Raw genomic sequence first — 15,516 nt, 5'->3', positions numbered from 1 at the left:
CACGATTCGCTGGAACTATTGGCGAGGTGGTTTGATAAACTGAAGAAAGCCTGCATTGTCGTGTTGGTGATGTCTTGCGTCGCTGAGAGTCTCGGCATGTCCTTATGTAGCGAGCAATGTCGGTGGCAAGGTGCGGCCAGTAGTACTTTTCCTGTATTCTTGCGAGTTTGCGGGAAACACTGAGGTGTCCAGCCGTCGGGTCGTCATGTAGGGCCTGGAGGACTTGTGGTCACAATGCTGAAGGCACCACAAGAAGGTAGTTGGCTCGAAGTGGCGAGTTCTTCTTTAGGAGAAAGCCATTTGTCAAGAAAAACAATGCCAGTCCTCACTTGAATACCTTCAGAACAATGGTGGTTGTGCCCTCAAGGTATTCCACAAGGCCCCTGAGTTCCGGGTTGGCCCGCTGTCGTTCAGCGATGACTGCTTCTTGGGAACTTGTGGTTCCCAAGAAGCAGTCGTCATCTTGGTCTTATTGCGGCCTGTGGGTCAATGGGGGCATGAGACAGGAAGACAGCGTTAGAGTGCTTTCTTCTGGACTTGTAAATGATGATAATGTCGAATTCTTGAAGTCTCAGACTCCACCATGCGAGGCAACCTGAAGGCTATTCAAGCCAATACAAGGTGTGGTGATCGTTCACAACTTTGAGGTTGGAGCGAAACTTGGTTGTAGCCCAGATGATGGCAAGACACTCCTTTTTCGTTGCGGAATAGTTGGCTTGCGCCTTGGATAGCGACTGGCTAGCATAATTGATAACCCTTTCCAGTCCGTCAGTCCTATGCACAAGGATGGTGCCGAGTCCTACGCTGCTTGCATCGGTATGCATTTCCATATTAGCATATTCGTCGAAATGCGCAAGTATCGGAGGTGTATGCGAGCGTCGTTTCAGTTTATGAAATGCTTTGACTTGAGCCATTTCCCACTTGAATTCCACACCCGTCTTCGTGAGGTGAGTTAGTGGGTCGGCGATCCATGAATGTTCATTGATGAAGAGTCAGTAAGAGGCGCACAAGCCGAGAAATTGGCGTATGGCCTTCTTGTTTGTGGACGGCGGAAAGGCAGCAATGGCAGCTGTTTTCCGCGGGTCGGGCATACTCCAGACTTGCTAATGACATGGCCCAAGAACAAGAGTTCCTCATATATGAAGCAGTCCTTGTCTGGTTTCAAGGTGAGTCTGGAGGTCTTGATTGCTTGAAGTACAGCTTCAAGGCGCCGGAGGTGTTCGTCAAAGTTCGAGGTGTTTGTCTAAGTTTGGCAAACACAACGACGTCGTGCAAGTACACGAGGCAAGTCGACCAGTACTGTATCCATAACGCATTGGAAAGCCGCAGGTGTCGAGCAAAGACCGAAGGGCATAACCTTGAACTCGAACAGGCCGTCTGGTGTCATAAAGGCAGTCTTTTCTCGGTCTGTGTTGTTGACTGCGATTTGCCAGTAGCCGGTCTTCAGGTCCATCGATGAAAAGTGCTTCGCTTTGTGGAGTCGATCAAGGATGTCGTCTATCCATGGAAGAGGGTACACATCATTCTTCGTGATTTTGTTCAGGTGATGATAGTCGACGCAGAAATGTATGGTTCCAACCGTCTTCTTCACTCACACCACGGGAGATGCCCATGGACTCTTGGATGGCTGGAAGATGTCGTTGCATAGCATTTCGTCGACTTGTTTCTTTACGGCCTCCCGTTCTCGGGTCAAAACTCGATATGCGCTCTGACGGATTGGTCGGGCACTTTCTTCTGTTATGATGCAATGTTTTGCAACTGGGGTCTGTTGAATTCTTGACGATGACGAGAAGCAGTCTTTGAATTGCAGGAGCAAGGCTTTGAGCTGGTCTTGCTTGTGCTTTAGAAGGCTCGAATTGACGTCGAAGTCTGGTTGGGAACCTCGATTCGTTGAAGCAGGTGCTGTAGCATCGAAGAGGGCGAAAGCATTGTTGGTGTCCACGTCCATGAAATCCTCCATATAGGCGACTGTCGTGCCAATTTTGAGGTGCCTGTATTCGTGGCTGAAGTTTGTCAGCATTACCTTTGCTTTGCCATCACGCAGCTCAGCTATGCCTCTTGCGACGATTCAGAAGCAAGCGCTGTTTGTCCACGAGGACGCCTTCTATGTCTGTGGGTTCTTCGGTGCCAACGGAAATGATGACGCTGGAGAAGGGCGAAACGGTGACCTGCTCTTCTATCACACCTAAAGCATGGTGACTGATTTTCCTATCCGGTGGGATGGCATTGTCCGCAGAAAGCGTTATTGACTGGGCTCTTATGTCAACAACTGTGCTGTGTTGTTTTAGGAAATCCATGCCTGGAATGGCGTCCCTCGAAGAGTGCTGTAGGATTATGAAGCTCGTCGAATATGTTCGACTGTTAATTGTGACTCTCACCGTGTAGATCCCAGTGGGCGCTATTAGGTGGCCTCCAGCTGTCCATATTTTGGGTCCTTGCCAAGAGGTCTTTCTTCGGCTTGGCAGCGAACAGGCCACTAACGATGGAGTAGTTGGCTCCGGTGTCGACCAAAGCGGTGATATTGTGGCCATCAATAAAAATGTGGAGGTGAGTGGTTCGTTGTCTTGCATCATGGTTTGGTCGTGGCTTCGGATCACGGCTGCGTCGACTTGCTCCGTTGCTGTTCCGCTGGGTCATTAGGCCTTGTTTTAATGGATAAGGGCTTTCGTGAAGGCGCTCTCCAGTAGGTGGCGAGCTGGTATCTGAAGATCTTGAATTGACGTCGTCGGTACCGGAGGACGTTCATCGTTTCGGCAACCGCACATCCATCGGTTGCTGCCCTTAGTTTTCTGGATAAGGGCTTGCGGATCAGCCCCGAGTAAGGCCGGTGTACTGCCAGCACTGCAGTGAGATGTACTGGCCTGGTGACGGCGAACCGGAAGGTCATCGAGGCGTTGATTGAGGATCTGCGATGTAGTCTGCGATGTCACGTGGTCATAGATACAGCACGTTCATGGTGAAACCACGCAGTCTCATCTCACGGAACTGGCAACAGCGGTACTTGTGGCTGTCTTTGACACAGCGGTAGCACAGTGGGCGTGGTCGGGGGCACTCTATACATCGGTCTTCCTGGGTGTATAATGCTGGTCGACAGGTGGGCAAGATGGCGGTGGTGGGAGCTGGCGATGGAACTGCTGTGATGCGGCGTCTTGCGCTTTTGCAGGGGCGGGTAGTGACGGCTCACAGCAGCAGTGTAGGCCAAGGCTTGGGCTGAGGCTGCACTGTCTTAGGAACCCCCAAGTGACTGCTGAATTTCCCATACGATTTTCGCAATCGAGTCCACTTACGGCTGTGGTGAGGGTAACAGCTCGCACAGATCCTCTCATATGTTCACTTGGATCGTTTCACGCAGGTCATTGGTGCCGAGGGCATGAACAGCTGCGCTGTCTTGAATCGATTGGCAATTGTACCTGCAGATGCGCATTCCCAATGTCTTCTCAGTCGTCGTCGCTTCTGAAACAAATTCTTTGACTGTCGGTGGTGGGTTCCGCATCAGCCCAGCGAAGAGCTTTTGCTTTACTCCTCGCACGAGGAAGCGGACTTTCTTGTCCTTGGGCATGGCAGGGTCAGCATCGCCAAACAGTCAGGTTTCCTCTGCAAAGATGGCCATGCTTTCGTTTGGGAGTTAGACCGTTTCTCCAGGAAGGCTGCGGCCTTTCGGATGACGCTCTTCAACGCTTCCAAAAAAACGCTGCGAAAGACATCCCAGTTCGAAGATTGGACTCCCGATTCTCGAACCAGGTCCTTGCTGCGTCTTCCAGGTAAAAGTACACGTGGTGCAGCTTGTCCTCGGGGTTCCAGTTGTTGAATGTTGAGACCCTTTTGAACATCTCGAGACAGGTTTCGGGGTTTTCACTTGGCGATACATGGAAGGTCGGCGGCTCTCTGGGTGGCTGCATCATGATAGCTGCAGGGGACTCTGTGGCCATCATCGTGCCTGTTGCCTTTGTCGGTTGGCTTTTGGCTTGTCTGGTAGGAGACATAGTGCAGCTTGTCCTCGGGGTTCCAGTTGTTGAATGTTGACACCCTTTCGAATTTTTTGAGACAGGTTTTGGGGTCTTCACTTGGCAATCCATGGAAGGTCGGCGGCTCTCTGGACGGCTGCATCGTGATAGCTGCAGGGGACATCGCGGTCGTTATCGTGCCTGTTGCCTTTGTCGCCGTGGCTTTTGTCTTGTCTGGTAGGGGTCCATATTGGGGGGTAGTCCTTTTAGTCTGCGGCTGGCTCGACCTTCCCAGATGGTGTCAGTGTCTTCTTCACAAATTAGTCTGGGTTCATGGCTTGACGGTGGTGTCCAAACATGAACAAACAGCACCTCCACCAGATGTGACGTGGTCATGACAGCGAAGAAGACAACAGTCGGGCTATTAAAGACGTAACTCTTTATTTGGGTGAACCTGTGCCTGGGAAACAAAAAGTCAAACTACAAGCAATACAAGCTGTACATTAATAGCGGCGAACAGAGCATGGGCCGTCCATAATCTGATCTGCGGTAAGGCGCGTCGATATTTATACATGCGGCATCGAACATTCGAGCCTTATTGCCGGTGGCCCTGTTCTAGAATGAACTCGACTGTTCGCGTTTGCACCCTCAAGCCTATCGGGAGATTCAGAAATAATCGGGAAGGTTCCCAGATATTCGGGCGCAGTTTGCGCAAGGCAGCGGTTCTACGTGTAACGGACCATTTACATAAAAATAGCAAAAGAAGCGCTCGTGACATTATGATGGACACTATAGTCCAGGGTTCGACGGAACACCGTCTGGCGAGGGGCATACATTTCTTGCAAATAAACAAAGACTCGCCAAAGTTTGGCGAGTGTTAGTTTATTTGCAAGAAATATGATGGACACTGTACTGGCCGATCTAAAGTGGCAAGGCTGCCTTGTGTACTTAGATGGCATGATCGTATCTTCAGCCAGCTTCTCCGAACATCTTGATTGACTATGACAAGTACTCAAGGCAATCTGATCGGATAACCTTAGGTTAAAGCCTCAGAAATGCCACTTCAGTTACGAAGAACTGAAGTTCGTCAGACATGTCGGGAGCACGGAAAGCATCATTCCCGATCTAGAGAAAACCGCCGCTCTGCCGGCCCTTTCCACCTGTGCTCATAAGAAAAGTGGTGGACATTTCCTTGGACTATGCGCATACCACTGGCACTTTATAGGCAATTTTTTAAAAATTGCCGAACCGCTTACTCGTCTCACTAGAGACGACACATTGTTCGCTTGGAGCTTTGAATAAGAAACGGCTTTCATTGAGCTCCAACATCGCCTGGCTTTTCCACATTTTTTGGGCACTTCGATGAGGAATCTGAAACGGAATTCATACCGACACCAGTAACATCGGTCTGGGTGCGGTACTCGTACAGCGACAGGAGGGTGCTGAAAGAGTTATCACTTACACAAGTTGCGCCCTATCACGCTCGCAATCTAGCTACAGTACCATGGAGAAGGAGTGCCTTGCTGTCGTATGGACCCTTGCTACGTTTCGACCTTACCTTTACGGCCGGCCATTCAAGGCGCAACAGATCATCACTCACTGGACTGGCTGGCAAATCTAAGAGACCCTTTTGGACGACTAGCACGGTGGAGCTTGTGTTTGCAGGAGTACGACTTTACCATCATGTATAAGTCGGGTTGCACACACGAAGACGTGCACACATTGTCGCCCGCGCCTTTTAAACCTGCCAATCACTGCGCTTTCCTTAGAGCTGTAAGTGTAGCAGGCTTAGCTACACGGCAGCGAGCAGATGCTGGATTGCGACCTATAATTGAGCATCTAGAGGGCTGCAACGTATCTCTGCCCCTGCACATAGCTCGTGGATTGTCATACTTTTGTCTGCGACAGGGCATGCTGTATAAGAAGAACACTGCTGCCAGCAACAAAACTTACTTACAGAACAAAACTTACAAACAGATTGCTTTGATCTTGTATCGATTATAAGCTGCTGTGGCAACAGTGATATGTGATATAGGTTTCTTTTACAATTTGGTGTACAGCTTTTATCTCTTTTATATCATTTCTGCCACAAGTGCTGGTATTTTAAATATGTAGCTGATCTTACTTAGTGTTCAATAACCATTCATCTGCCTAATTATTTGTTTCTTGCGATTTGCAGTAATTTTATGTGCAATATGTTTAGTAATAAATATTATTTATGGATGCTTAAATTATGCTTTAAATCCAGGAGTTGCTCTCAGTGCTTTTCCATCTTCTCCAAAAACACCAATCGCTGCTCCAACTAGCATTTTTTTTCTGCTCCAAAAACACTTACGGCTGCTCCAAAGCAGCATTTTTTCTGTTCCGGATTCTGCTCCAAAAAGCAAAATGTCACTTCCATCACTGTGTCAGTAAGGGGTGGCCTACACTGATCATCCCAACAGTAAAATGCAACCCTTTTAGGAAAAGTGATATTAAGAAAATTGAGTGTCTGAAGGTAAGAAAGTGATAAGTCTTGCGTGCCATAGATATGGCGGGCACTTTTCACCATCCTCAACATGTCTGGTTAACCTGACCTCTCTGTCAACGCATTCACCACCTTACAAGTTTGTTTTTGCATGCTTAATTAACTCATCACAGCATACGTGCTCAAATAATCTACTAGGTTCACTGATCATTTCTGTGCTCGAAGCTTTTAAAACTTTTTAACATTTCTACCGGGAACACACTTGGTTTTTTTTTTAACAACTGAACATGTTATCTGACTTGAGATGCTTGTGCATTGCCACTGTTTTTCTTTAATGATTTTTTGTGTGCATTGACTTACTGGCACCAAAATAGAATTGACAAACAGGCAACACTGTGAGCACATGAATGTTCGTTTGTGTCAATGGGGCTGTTGCGTTTTCAGCTCAGCACTCGCCTTTGTGCTTCGTGAAGTCAAAGCTTGTAATCCATCTCACACAAAAATAGCTTTGTTATATCCGATAACTTACTATAAACGTATATTTGTAACTGTTTTAAAGGAGTACCGACACGAATTTTAAAAACTTTCGGATTGTTGCTCTAAATAAAAATACTGGTGTCGAGAAACCTAAAACGGGTATTGTGGTGCCTGGGAATGCATCGCATATATTTTAACTACCGTTACCTTAAAAAGACACTTCTGATTTCGATATCGAGGGGGCGGCTTCTCAGTGACGTTTCATAGCAGTGTGATGTCACAGAGATGCAGAAACTCACGACGTACTAGCGGAAAATCTGTCATCTGCTCGTGGTGCACATAGACAACAGTGAGTGAATTGTCGTCCAGTGACCCTGACAGTGATTTCTGCAATTTAGGCTGCATGCCGGACGCAGAACTCGCAAACTCGGGGGACGGGAATATGTCTATTGCAGTGGAGCTGGCTTGCAGATGCTCAGCGACGAAAACTTCAAAGTCAAATTAAAATATTTTATACGTGTTCTCCGACTTCAGTGTGTAGAGAGCATTAACACTGCATACCAAGGAAACGAAAAATGTCCCTTTTGTGATGTCTCAAAATCGTGTCAGTACTCCTATACTAGTACTCCAATACTATTTTTCATTTACATGGTTGTATCGAGGGTATGTGATGCTGCATATTTCCATTGAATGCTTTCCTGGCCGAGCCAGCCCAAGTGTTTATGCTGATTCCTTGCAGAGCTTGAGTGGCCCATTGGGGAGGAGGCACTGTCGTCAGCAGCGGTGCATGCTGTGTCGGAGCTGCTCACTCGGCAACCCGAAGCACGGCCGGGATTCCAGGGTGCGTTCACTTTGAGCTGTTGTTTCTCGGAAACACAATTTCTTGTCTTAATGCATTTGTTACAGCTTGCGTATATGCAGTAGTGGCTGTCTAGTTGGTCAACAGTGTAACGTAGGGCTTGATTTGCAGTGGTAAAAATAATACATAGTTATGGACAACTTTTCTCGGCAATATTGAAGAGAAGACTATAGAGTAGAGCTGTGCAAATAGCAAAATTTTAAATGTGAAGCAAGTGTGAATATTAAAATTTGAGTGTAAATCAAATCGAGTATTTTTCGAATACTTCCAAGCGAAATTGCAGAAAAAAGATGGAGAGGATCCCTAAGCATACTTTTATGAGATGCAAACATGAAAGCTCATCTTATGGCTAGGTTGGTGTTACAGAGGGACGTGCTGCAAAGTGGTCTTCCCTGTCGCGTGTTTAGTACCGCAGGGGCACGGGCGCACAGAGACCGACACGTATACGGTGTTTGCTCGGACGAAAAAGTACCCACTCTTTATTGGGCCTGAACATATTGCCGCGAGTCTTATATTTCATGAGTTGAAGCTTCACCCACAATGACTGTGGGCAACGCGCTGCGCAGGCATCGCCGTGATGCGTAGGAAGCTTCGCGATTGTTTTGGAACAATCCTTTAAGATTGCGCGCCGCACGAGAATATTCCAGCTTTGTCGAGAGATAACGTCGCCAACAGCGATATCGCTGGAAAGTTTGATAGCGCCTGTATAAAAGCCGACGCGCTTGACTGCTTGTCAGTTGATCGACGGTCGACGCTCTGTCCGCCGCTATTAGTGTATTGCTGTAGATTGACTTTCAGTTTCCCGGCCACAAGTTCGGCCAAATAAAGTTTCATCTCGGACGTGCTGACTGCTGTCTTTGTCGACGTCACGACCACGTGACATCTGGTGGAGGTGCTGCTTCATGATCCGGACGCAACCGCGGGGCGCTGACCCAAGCCCAAGCCGAGAAGAAGACGACTCTAAGGACAACCCGGATCCTCGAACCAGCCGCCGGCAGAAGGGACTACAACCAGAGTACGGGCTCCTTCCCGAAAACACCAGGCAACCGAAGACCGTCACATCGACCGCCGAGACGATGACAGACCCCCTGCCACCTACAACGGTAGTGATGCAACAGCCAAGGGAGCCACCGACTTTCCGTGGATCGTCGTTTGAAGACCCGGAGAGCTGGCTGGAGACGTACGAGCGAGTCGCCACCTTCAACCACTGGGACACTGAAGTTCTAGCTGCGCCACGTCTACTTCTACTTATAAGACGCCGCGAAGACGTGGTTCGAAAACCATGATTCTAACATTCAATCCTGGGACCTCTTTCGGACGACGTTCCTTAATACCTTCGCGAGCATCGTCCGCAAGGAAAAGGCCGCTGCTTTGCTGGAGACAAGAGCACAGCTACCGAATGAGATGGTCACTATCTACACGGAAGAGATGGCGCGACTTTTCCGCCTGGCCGATGCTGCCATGCCTGAGGGAAAAAAAGGTCCGCTTCCTTATGCGGGGAGTGAAACAAGACCTCTTTGCAGGATTAGTGCGGAACCCACCGAAAACTGTCACCGAATTCCTAAAGGAGGCTACAACAATTGAAAAATCCCTCGAGATTAGGACGAAGCAATACAACCGCTCAACCCTGTCGACAGGCTACACCGAAGCGCACTCGCTAGGCACCGACGACCTACGGGAAACCATCAGAGCGATAGTGCGGGAGGAGCCGCGCAAGCTGTTGCCTTCAGCGCAGCCTCAAGTGGATTCGATCGCTGACATGGTCCGCGAGGAAATTCAGCAGTCGCTGGGCACCCCCGATGCAGCGCAGCCGCAGCTGCAAGCAATGAACTATGCTGCAGCAGCCCGACGCAACGCCCCCGCTCCTCGTCCACGTCAAGACGCCGCGCCGCCGCAGCAGTTCGGCCGCCAGACGCCGCCGCCGCCACCACCACCAACGCCCTACCGTCCTCTTGTCGCCCAGCGCTATGCCCCGCGCTACGCCCCAAGGAAGACCGACGTTTCGCGCGCCCCTGACAACCGCCCGCTCTGCTACCACTGCGGGGAGGCCGGCCATACGTACCGCCGCTGCCAGTACCGTCACATGGGGCTACGCGGATTCGCCGTCAACGCGCCGCGCCCGCAGCCAGGCGAACGGCCTCGCGACATCGACGACTACCTCACCGGAACACAGTGGCAAGAACGACGACCTTCCCGCTCGCCGTCGCCCGGCCGCTACATGTCACCGCACCGCCGGCAGTACACTGGCCCAAACCGGGGCCGGTCGCCTAGCCCGTATCCGGAAAACTAAGGGCAGCAACCGATGGAGGTGCGGTTGCTGCACGACGAAATGCCGAAGATCCTCCGCGGCCGCCGACGACGACAACGCGAGGAGACCTGCAGAACACGACGCGAAGCAGACGAAGCCCTGCCGATGAAACCTCGCGGACCGAAGTAGACCTGACGACACAACGGGGAAGCAGCGGAACAAACCGACGTAGCCGTGACCCCACGCCACGACCTAACTGCAACGCGAGACGACGAACTAGCGACCTCGACGTTCTTATCGACGGCCACAGCGTCACAGCTCTCGTCGACACCGGAGCCGACTATTCTGTCTTCAGTGGACCGTTCGCTACCAAGCTGAAGAAAGTAAAGACCGCTTGGAGTGGACCCGAAATCCGGACAGCTGGAGGCCACCTGATAACGCCGATTGGTGTCTGCACGGCGAGAGTCACCATGAATAACCAGGCTTATCCTGCGAGCTTTGTAATCCTACGAAATTGCTCTAGGGATGTGATACTTGGAATGGACTTCCTAAGTGACCACGGCGCCGTCATCGACCTGAGGTCTGAGTCGATAACGCTAACCTCAGACAAAGCGCTCCCGCCCCACGCGACGCCAGGGAACCATGCATTGAATGTGATAGAAGAGCAGGTGACCGTTCCGCCGCGCTCCAGTGTCATTACTTCCGTAGGCACCGAAAAACCTGCGAACCTTGCAGGCGTCATCGAGGGCGATCAGCAACTACTCCTGAATCGTCAAATTTGCGTCGCAAGAGGTATAGCCGAACTGCGTGACGGTAAAGCAAAGGTAGTGCTGACAAACTTCAGCCACGAATACAGGCACCTCAACATTGGTACGACGATTGCCTACATCGACGAATGTGTAGCCGCCAGCGATGCTTTCGCCCTCTTCGATGTTGCCGAACCTGCTTCGACGAATAGAGGTCCCGAACCGGATTTTGACGTCAACCCGAGCCTTCCGAAGGTCAAGCAAGACCAGCTCAAAACCCTGCTCCTGCAATACAAGGACTGTTTCTCGTCGTCATCGCGGGTCCGACAAAGGCCCCTTGCTAAGCACCTCATTATAACAGAAGAAAATTCTCGACCACTCCGTCAGAGCCCCTACAGAGTTTCGACTCGAGAGCGCGACGCGATAAAGAAACAAGTCGACGAGATGTGGGGGGGGGGGGGGGGGGGGGAGGGGTCCGCTCTATGCACGGCTGGTGCAGAAGCCTAGCTCCGGTCCCAGCCGCAGATAGTCGTACCGTGTCAACGTCCCCTTCCTGTAGCGCGCGTCATCGCAGCTACGACGGGTTCGGGCGAATAAGGCAACAGGCTAGCACAAGAAACAACACTTTATTGCTACGCTAGCAATAACGCGTAAATGTCGCGTAGAGGGATTAGTCCGCTCTCGTAGAAAACAAAGGGTAACGCTTACGCCTTCGGTCGATGGTCGGATGGCGGGTCTCGGGGCGGTGAGGTGTTACCTCGCAGGTCAGCAGGGTTCGAGCGACCGTCTCTCTGCCTGGTCGGCAGTTTTGTTCACCTCCCGTGTCCCTCCCCACCGCGAGGATTGTTTCCCTCGCAGGGCGAGTTCCCTTTCCCGCGAGCCGGGATGCGAGGATTGGCGCGAAGAGTGGCGGGAAAGAAGGGGTTGTCCGGAAAGGGCGACGGTGCTCCTCTCCTAGTGGTCCCTAGGCTCCCGCCGTCAGTTCGCGATCGCGCCAGCCTTAAGGAAAGGAAATGGGCGCGCGTGCTCTCCCACATCCTCCTCCCCTTAAGAAAGCCCTCGGACGACAGAGACTGCACCATGAGGTAATATTTTGTTATTCCTCATCGAGAAAGGCTAGGACGGATCGGTCCCAGGTCCGTGCCCTCCTGCGGTCGGCCCTCTGTCGTGGGTGTCGCCGGTGCCCCCACTGACGTCGCCGCTGCCTCCGAAGTAGCCACCACCGGCCTCGTTGCGGCTTTCGCTGCCGTGTCCACTTGCGTCATGGCTTCCCCAGTCGTCGCCTCCGCCGTCACTGCTGCGGTAGGTCTGGCCTGTTCCTCCCGCCCCGTGGTCCGGACCGCGCCTCCTTGGGCCCCGCCTCTCTGGTCGTTGGTGGTGATTGAGAGGAGCGAGTCAACGAAGTGTTTCATTCCAGGCGGCCTCTCCAGCATGGTTCGGGCTCCTCCGGTCAGGCGGGGCTCGGGGCTTTCGGCGTGCTGCGCCATGGCCTTGAGGTAGCATAGGCCATTGGGGTGTCTACAAAACCCTGGCATGTCCCGGTGGCTGCGGCCCCGAGGCAGCTGCCTCTCCCAGTTGGGTTGGCATTGGTCTTCGGGCCTCTCGTGTGGAGGCCGGGCGGTGGGTCGATGGGGTAGCGTGGAAGTGGCGGTGGGATGTACCGGTCGACCTCCAGTCAGGCGTCCATGGCGATGTTTGCCGGTGGTGGTGGGGCTGCGACAACGACGGAATGTGAGTGTGGGCTCGCCGTGAGGAGGCGGTCTCCTCTCCGAGCCGTCCCGGCGGCACCTATTTCCCTTTTGCTTATCTAACATGCAGAGTTGTCTCCGCCTGTTTCGCAAGAAGTACCGCGGCTCAGGGCTCTTCACTCGGTTTCGAGCGTTTTCAGCCTCCGCCTGCGGCTCGGAGGGGGACTGATAGTCGTCCCCATGCTCCTCCCGTGACACGTAACGTTTCAAGTCGCATACGTTCACTGGTCCGCCGCTCGGTTTGCCTTTCATGTTCGCGAGCCGATAAACAAGCGAGGAAACCTTCTCTCGCACTCGTTACGGCCCGGACCATTTCGGTGCCAGCGAGGCTGCAAACTGTTTGCTAGCGTCGCTAAGAACATGATGGCGTCGCAGCACCAGATCGCCCACTTCGTAGTGTACGTTCCAATGCGAGCGGTCGTACTGCGCCTTCTGTTGTGCCCTAGCAGTGCCGAGATTACTGCGTGCTTTACGTAAAACTTCCGCTAGCTTCTCGCGCAACTGTGCTGCGTATTCAGCTCGTGCTGGTGACGCCACTGGCACTCCACTGCGATCCGCGAGTGCAGTCTCCATCGGATTCGGCAGTTCTCTCCCCAGGTTTAGAAAAGAAGGCGCATACCCAGTCGAGCGGTTCACAGTCGATCGCAATGCAAACCCGATCTCTGGAAGGTAGGTATCCCAGTCCTTGTGCCTTTCAGAGAACGCGACAAGCATGTGCTTGATGTTGCGATTGACTCGTTCCGTAAGGTTCGACTGAGCATGGTAGGTGGTTGTTGTCTTGTGCTTAATGCCAAGCGCGGCGCACGTGTCGACAAACACCTTCGCAGTAAAATAAGACGCGTTGTCTGTTATCAACTGCTCAGGGAAACCAAACCTGGTGAAAACCTCCATCAACTTATCCAAGATCACTCGAGCCGTCAGCTTTCTAAGGGGGAAAAGTTCTACCCACTTAGTGAAGTGATCCGCGACCACCAGCAAGAATTTGTTTCTGCTAGGAGTTGTGGGGTACGGTCCCATTACGTCACATGCCGCGATTTGCCAGGGAGTCTGGCTGTTGATCGGCTGCATGAGGCCGGGCGATCGTCCGCCTCGGGGCTTGACGCTTTTGCACACGTGGCATGAACGGGCGTAACGAATCACATCCCGCTTCATGCCTGGCCAGGTAGCGAGGCGACACAACTTAGCATAAGTCTTAGGGCCGCTCGCATGCGCAGCAATGCACGAGACATGAAAATAGCGAAGCAGTGCTCCTCTCAACTTGCGCGGTATCACGACCTTGAATGACTCACTTGTGTCATCGTCGGATGGGATGTACCTCAGCAGGACGCCATCAGAATCCAGCAGATAAGAATCCAGTGCGCTCACAGCATTACCAGCTGTTGCCGAGCGCTCCGCACCGACAGCAATACCAGCTGCCCCCGCGTGCGCGGTGGCCTCGCCACCCGGCTCCCGGAGCCCGTCGAACACCTTTCGACAAAACGGATCTTTCTGCTGAGTTTCTAACAGTTCCCTTCTGCTGAAAACAATCCCCGCGCTAACGACAGCCTCTACGTGGTTCACGCTTGTGCCTTGAACTGACGTTTGTTCTACTGTTTCCGTTAGCGCTACTTCGAGTGTCTCGCTCACAGTCCGTTCCGGGTCAGTCTCGTGACGGACTGGAGCCCGCGATAGTGCGTCGGCCGCGGCATTGTTCTTGCCCTTGCGGTAGCGTACGGTGAAGTCGTAACGCTGCAGAAGCAATGCCCAACGAGCCAGGCGGCCACTTGGTTCGTTCAAGCGCCTCAACCACGTGAGCGCCATGTGGTCCGTCTCAATAACAAACGCCACTCCGTCGATATAATAGTCAAACTTACGGAGAGCGAAAACTATCGCGAGACACTCTTTCTCTGTTACCGAGTAGTTCCTCTCCGCCAGCGTTAACGAACGGCTCGCGAACGCAATCGGTCGGAGGGCACCTCCATGCTCCTGAAGCAAAATTGCGCCTAAGCCCAGGTCGCTTGCGTCTGTTTGAATCACAAACTCCCTGTTCAAATCGGGTAGCTGCAGTTCAGCCGTGTTAGCCAGCAACTTAGTGAGGCGACGCAGTGCGGCCTCCTGCTCTTGACCCCAAACCCAACGCTCGCCTTTCCTCAAGAGCTTTGTCAAAGGCGCCTGCACTGCCGCGCAGTCTGGAATGAATTGGCGATAGAAGTTCGCCATCCCCAGAAAGCCTCAGCTCGCCGATGTCTTTCGGCGACGGATAGCTGACTATCGCTTCAAGCTTACCCTTATTCGGCAAAATGCGACCCTCGTCAAGCGTGAATCCCAACAATGTTATTCGGGTCGCCGCTATCTGAGCTTTGTTCGGGTTCAGAGTGATGCCCGCAGACCTCAGCCTTTCTAGAACGTCTCTTAAGTGGCGCAAGTGCTCATCGAACGTTTTCGAGTAAACCACTATGTCGTCTAGATATGCGAGGGCGTGCTGCCACTTTGCATCTCCCAGAACTTGGTCCATTAGTCTCTGATAAGTAGCGGGAGCCCCCACCAAGCCAAAAGACATTCTCGATCCTGAATTGAAAAAGTCCCCTGTGGCATGTGAAAGCTGACTTCTCTCTGTCCCGCTCGTCCATTTCGACCTGAAAATATCCACGACTAGCATCGAGCGTCGTAAAGTACTTCGCCCCGCCTAGGTTGGATACTAACGATGAAATGGATGGAAGAGGGTATGCGTCCTTCTTCGTAACGTCATTCAGCCTGCGGTAGTCTACACAAAGGCGATAAGTATCATCCTTCTTTGGAACTAGAACAACCGGGAAACCCCATGGGCTGTTTGACCTTTCGACCACGCCTGTGTCGATGAGTTCGTCCAAGGCGGCGTCAAGTGCTTTCCGCTTAGCCAAGCTAATCGGTCGGCGATTGCATTTCCAAGGTCGTGCGTCACCCGTGTCAATTGTGTGCTTGACCAGCGTAGTGCGGCCCGGGCGGTCAGTGAAAATCGCGTCGTACTCGTACAACAGCGACGACAGCTGCACCCTTTCCCTTTCTGGC

At 52.3% G+C, this 15,516-nt stretch overlaps 1 protein-coding gene across 1 annotated transcript in view; it reads left to right on the top strand.

Annotated features, from left to right (window-relative positions):
* Positions 1-15,516, top strand: part of LOC119386540 (serine/threonine-protein kinase greatwall) — a 217,730-nt gene that overhangs the window by 124,957 nt on the left and 77,257 nt on the right. Inside the window, exon 12 of the mRNA XM_037653808.2 lies at positions 7,628-7,729. Coding sequence (XP_037509736.1) covers positions 7,628-7,729 — 102 coding nt within the window. The remainder of the gene's footprint in view (positions 1-7,627; positions 7,730-15,516) is intronic.

This window comes from Rhipicephalus sanguineus, chromosome 3, assembly GCF_013339695.2.
Source record: "Rhipicephalus sanguineus isolate Rsan-2018 chromosome 3, BIME_Rsan_1.4, whole genome shotgun sequence".
In the NCBI taxonomy this organism is placed as follows: Eukaryota; Metazoa; Arthropoda; class Arachnida; order Ixodida; family Ixodidae; genus Rhipicephalus; species Rhipicephalus sanguineus.
This window is presented reverse-complemented; position numbering and strand designations above follow the sequence as displayed.